Here is a 6,000-nt window from a genome sequence, read left to right as displayed (position 1 = left end):
TCTTGTGGAAGTCAGTCAAAAGTAGGAAAATATTTTTTCTATCATTATCATTTTTTTTTTTTATGTCTTGTAGTTATGTATTACTAATTAACAACTTAATGGACAATAAAAAGAGGAAGTAATGAATCTCACTAAATGAAAAATTAATTATTTAATACTTTACTTGTAAAGAGATTTACAGAGAGAAAAGAGCAACTCGCAACAAAAATGTTATTTAAAAAAAACAATTTTAGATTCACAAATAAAAACTGTGATTTTTACGGAGAAATCTATAGGCCTTTGACCTTTGACTAAAGTCAAATTAAGAATGCAGATTATTTTCTGACATTTAATGATGAGCTCCTTCGTTTCAATTCAATTTCCTTTTCCTATTAGCTTCGGGATTCATTGTTGGATTAGCTTCATCATATAGCAGTTCTGTGAATTTTTGGTCCCTGGAGAAAAAGCTGTACTAACTACAAGTTAGCGCTAACATGAATTACACTAGCATCACTGCATGAAGCGCCAGCTTTTTTTTAGGCTTATGTTTGCTTGTGAATATATAGCATCCCAGCAGTACCAGCTAGCTAGCTAGCATTTTTGGTAAGCTAATGTGCTTGTCACAAATAAAGCTCGAAGCAGTTCAAACTTTTAGAACCACTACCGAGCCCTGTTACATTTATACAGTAAGATCAGTGGCTGCCACCTACAGCGTTTAATATAATGATTAAAATGCTGCTGTACACACGGTCATCAGTCCACATTACCACATAACTTTCTGATTTGGTTCGTCGCAGCAGATGGCTGCCCCTCCATGGGCCTGGTTCTGCTGGAGATCTTCTTGTTGGTTTTTGCCCTATATTAAAGTGCCTCGAGGAAACTGTTGTTATGAATTGGTGTTGTATAATTTAGCGTTCAAAAAATTGAGAGAGGATTATTAAAATGATAGCTGACAGTTCTGCCGTTCCTGTATTTTACGGTTTTCTGTTTTAGCAATCACCTTATGCAGAATTTAACTAAAGCTTTCAGCAGCACCAGTTTAAAAGTTGCAATATTATTTTTTAGCAATCCCATGTCTTAGGATAGCTACAAACTAAAAAGGGTTTCCAATCTACTTTCCTGATAAAGTCAAAATGACACTACTAACATACTACGGCATCTTATGTTACAAATTGGTATTACACCAAAGTACAGCCCAGCTCAACTTAAGTTGGTATCTCTTTAACACAATACATAGATCTTTTGGAAATAAACAGGAGTGTTTCTTTACATTCTGAAGATAGCGATAGTGGCTGATTATAAGCCATTTTAAATAAAAATCAATTTATTTTAAATACATTTAAAAAAAAATTACAATATGTACCTTAAAAGCAATAATAAACACAAAGACATTTTCCTCTCAAAAATCTAATTTAATTAAAGCAAAGTGTTGATTCATTAACAACTTTATAAAACAGTGATTTAGTTACATAAATAAATCGATCAGTGTATCAAATCTTAGTTTTAACTTCATGAGCATGTTGACATGGTTGTACAATCATTTACCTAATATAATAAATAAAAGGGCACATCATTCATTTCTAAACAAAAGAGCTACTAGTAGACCTCTAAGAGACGACACTGAAGAAGATGAGATGAGCTTTTCAAGCACAGAATACAGAGCCAGTTCAGCTACAAATCAAAGACACTAAAAGGCCATCATCATGGTCAGTTTGCGTATGAAAAGAGTTTGGTAGTTAGAACTCCCATTTGGTTATTTTAAAGCATTAAGACAAGGCAAGAAAGAAGGCTGTTCTTGTGTGAGGAATTCTAGAGACATGAAGTTAAAGAGGAAGAGACAATAACATTACAATTAAATAAATTTTTTAAAAATGAAGTGGAACAGTCAAGACCTGTTGTACAGAGCAACTTTCTGTCCTGCACAAAGTCAAGAAGTGAGAAAAGGCATGGACTTCAAAAAAAAAAGAAAAAAAAAGCTTCATTTTGTGAGCAAATCACTGCAGAAGGTGGAATGAGGCAGACTTGACCACAATGAGAGAACAGCAGCAGTTGGCAGCTGTATGTTGCTGCCGCTCTGCCTCCTTCAATGACTTGTAAAACCCCTCAGTACACTTCTGTGCTCTGGATAATACCCACTCTGCACGTCCACTTCCTGCCGGCCACTTTCTGCAGTTCATTTCATGTCTGCAGAGCCCAAACAGGGCCCGTAATGCAATGCCAGGCCAACGTTTAGAAGTCCCTCTGATATGTTTTGTTTTTCGCTTGTTTCCAAAATTACTGCAGCTTCAAGTATTGTGTCTTACATAGAATATTCTGTCATAAATTAGTTAACATATACATTTTTTCAATATTCAGACATATACTTTCATATATACACAGGACAATAAAATGCTTTTGTTCTTTTTTCTGCCTTTTTTTTTGTTTGTTTGTTTGTTTGTTTCTGTTTTTTTTGTTTTGTTTTGTTTTGTGTTTTTTGAGAAATCCCTGAGAATATACATAGTTTCCACGAGGATAAGAACTGCGATGGTTTGTCGTCGTGCTATCGTGGCAAATGTGTCCGTCAAATAAGCATACTGAACGTTTGCGACAACACTGCAAAGCCAAAACAACCAGCCTGGAAATGGCAGCGAAATGAATTTTGACGGTGGATTTAGAGCCTTTCTTGAGCAGATGGGTGAGGAGGCCTGGGGGGAAGAGTAAAGCTGGATCCTTTAAAAGAGGTACTCGTCACTTCAAATGGTCCATTTGGTTTAAAGCCATTTGTCTTCTCTTTGAGGCTGTGAGCATTAGCCGAGGAAAGCAGGAGCAGTGCAAGGCAGACATTTTGCCACTGGACAATACAGGAAATACACAGCGTAAAACCCTCTCACGTTTGTATGTAATGGAAAACAAAATCTTCAAACAAAGTGACAGTTTTGCAAACTAAATACATAGTTTTTGGGGTTTTTTTGACACATCAATACCAGGGGCCAGATGTATAAACAGTGTGTACAACACTCCCACAGATAAAGTGATGTTTAAAAAGTCTGGTCTATTAAAGGTACCCTGTGGAGTTTTCTTAGAAATGAAGGCAAGTGTTTCTTCCCCCATACAACATCGCAAAATCATTACACTTTATACATTTACGCTTGTTAGTAAGTGGTCTTATTATTTGCTGCCTTTGAAAGATAACTGCCAAGTTTGTTGGTGTGTTGACACAAAAAATTCTGTGAGCTACATTTAAAAACAAAAAAAATCTGCTGCATAATGATAACAGTGGTCAGCGGGGTAACTTCTAAACATCAGAAAGCAGCAAAAAATAAATAAATAAAAATGTTTGGTATTGGTGAACAGTCCAAGATTTTCAGTGTCTATACTGTTAAGACACCAAAAAGCAACAGATTTACATTTCATTTGAGCTGCATACTTGGTTTTTTATGCCATCATAAACCAGAATCATTTGAAAGTGCTTTAACCTCCTAGGACCTGGCGTCCACATATGTGGACATCACATTTTGGGTTATTTAGACCAAAATATTCAATTTTGCTCTACATGGGCCTGACATCCACTTACGAGGACATTATACTACTACTGTTCTATCAAAATTTTAAACGAATATCCTCATATGTGGCTCTTATTTTTCTTTTTTAAAAAAAAAAAGGTAAAAAAAAATAAATCTGGTAATTCTTTGTTTTTACATTCATCGGGCCCCAATATGCACAAATATCAAAGAGAAATGAAAAATGCATGTCGTGGAAGAGTTCGTGTCTTCGGAGGTTAAGGAAAAGACCATACAACGTTCGAGAAATAACTCTACCATTATCATACACTTGTTGTCAGTGGGAAGGAAGAACTCCCTGAACAGACTGAACAGGAACTCTAAAATGTAATTCCTGCTTATCTTTTAAACATTTAATAAGAATTATGGTTTGGCGCTACAATATCACAAATTGGTGGAGCGGTACCTATAACTTTGTGATTATATTGCAGTTCAAAGTAATACATTTAATTAGAGATCCAATTACTTAATCTATCCGTGGATCAACAGAAAATAATAGTTGGCAACTATTTAAATAATTAAAAACATTTTCAAAAGAATACTGTCAAATAAGAAAAATTGTTGCTTTTCTGTGTCTCTACTATGATGATGCCACACTGACTCCAGAATGTGGTGATGAGTGGCCATTAAAGGTAGATTCCTTCCTCTGGTTCTCGAAGGCTAAATATAATCACTAGCAGATAAAGTTTTTGGGCATTACTCTTGCTGCAGTTATGACTATGGTTGTAGCTACTGCTACTGGGGTGAAGATGATTTACAAGTTACATGTCTGATTAAAGCCCCAATGGGAACGTCTGTATTTACAGTACTGTCTTGGCCGACATCACAATTGTATGCGTTATAAGAGCAACTATCTTGGAACGAACATGGTCACAGTATAGCCATTAGCTATCCACCAGTAGCAACTAACTCTACATTCAGAATTATTTATGTGACAAAAGACTCAGTGCATTTGTATATCTATTTATGGTGAAATAAGCTGGATAAGGACAGAACCGGTATGAAAAGCCTCAAATCTCCCAAACAAAAAAGTGTGTACACTCTGTTTTAGTCTTGGCCCCGGGTGTTGCGGATATGGTTTACAGTCTTTTTTTCCCCTCCAAATTTTAAACTTTACTCTAAAACCTTTTGGGCCAGATTCTAGTGTTGGCTACCCAACACTAGAATCTGTGTGTGATCATGCTCGGTAACGTTTTAACGTCACAGTCTTAAATATTTGCCTTGAGGAAATTGTGTTATCCATCAGACCCAGCAGTCCTAAAGCACAGAAATAAGATTCACATGTAAGTTGTTTTAGGTGGATTTTCACTTCAAGTTAGAAAGGATTTAAAAAAAGGAGACAACAAACAAAACAACAACAACAAAAATACAATTTGGTCATATGATCGTCTTTTAACCAAATCTCTCTCGAACAAGCATCATGAGCTTCTTCTTGCCCTTGTATATCTGTTTTAGGTTGTCTATGAACTGTGTGAACTGGATGTGTCCGTCGTGTGCCATGAGAAATGTTTCTCTGGCTTTGCTGAGGAACTCGATGAACTCGCTGTAGTGGCGTGGGCTGATGTGCGTCAGCCGAGAGTGCGTTGTGTTGATGTAGGCCCCGATTGTGGCGTCCAGTAGCTGCCTGAGTGGAGTTTTGTCCAGAGACATCAGCTTTCCAGAGTTTCTGCGACTGTGTAGTGCCACCATGCCACCTGGTGTTGTTAGAGTGCACCGGCGTAAAATGTCCGACAAGACAGTGGCACACTTCACACTCTTCACCACTAGAGGGATGACGGCTGCCAGTTCGTTTTTACCCAGGGAGTGGCTGAGAGCACATGCCCAGAGCACATCATTAATGGCCGGGTGTGTGTCTTGGTTGTAGCTTAGGTTCAGGTGAGTCATGGCTAACGTTGCTAGTTTGTAGGCCCTTGCTGGATAACCGCGGTGCTCCATGTAGCGTGCTATTGTAAACAGCTGTGTGTAGTTCATTCCAGTGGCAGCTGCATCCAGTACAATCTTATAGGCTGTTTCAAAGGCATTGTGGTCCTTTTCACAGAGTGTCAAAGCTGAGAGGGCACAGTTTTGGGGGTCCTTCATGGCACACTGCAGGGCTAAGGTGCGGGCAGAGTTGGCCAGGTTCTCCTGCTGATGGCAGTCCAGATGCAGGCGGACAATAGTGCTGTTGGACATGACAGTGCTAGCCACAACACTGGTTGCTTCAGTGGGGGTAAAGAGGGTGAACCAGTTCTGCATGATGCTGTCCAGAGCAAACACGCCTAGAAAGACAGAAAAAGAAATCTTAGCTTGACAGTTAAGAGGTTTTTAAAGTGAAGCTTTCAATCGCAAATGTCACTAAGTATGCTCTACATTTACCACATTTCCCGATGAAAGTCTAGTACCGAAAGCGTGTGAAGTGTAAATCATAAGACAGGAGATCTAGTGATGCTGAAAACTGAAACATCATTATCCTTCCATGCAAAAACCTTGAACGAATCCAAGC

General features: G+C 38.0%; 1 protein-coding gene across 1 annotated transcript in view; it reads right to left on the bottom strand.

The window, feature by feature from the left end:
- Positions 1-3,612: 3,612 nt before the first annotated feature.
- The window catches only part of LOC146666455 (zinc finger SWIM domain-containing protein 6-like), a 49,950-nt gene continuing 47,562 nt past the window's right edge, over positions 3,613-6,000 (bottom strand). Inside the window, exon 14 of the mRNA XM_085414493.1 lies at positions 3,613-5,776. Within this exon, the coding sequence (XP_085270619.1) occupies positions 4,911-5,776 (866 nt within the window). The 3' untranslated portion in view covers positions 3,613-4,910. The remainder of the gene's footprint in view (positions 5,777-6,000) is intronic.

Source organism: Rhamphochromis longiceps, linkage group LG7, assembly GCF_057381845.1.
Source record: "Rhamphochromis longiceps isolate RC_006_pf linkage group LG7, R_longiceps_female_GT1.1, whole genome shotgun sequence".
NCBI lineage: Eukaryota > Metazoa > Chordata > Actinopteri > Cichliformes > Cichlidae > Rhamphochromis > Rhamphochromis longiceps.
The sequence above is the reverse complement of the archived record's forward strand: the minus strand, read 5'-3'. Positions and strand labels throughout refer to the sequence as shown.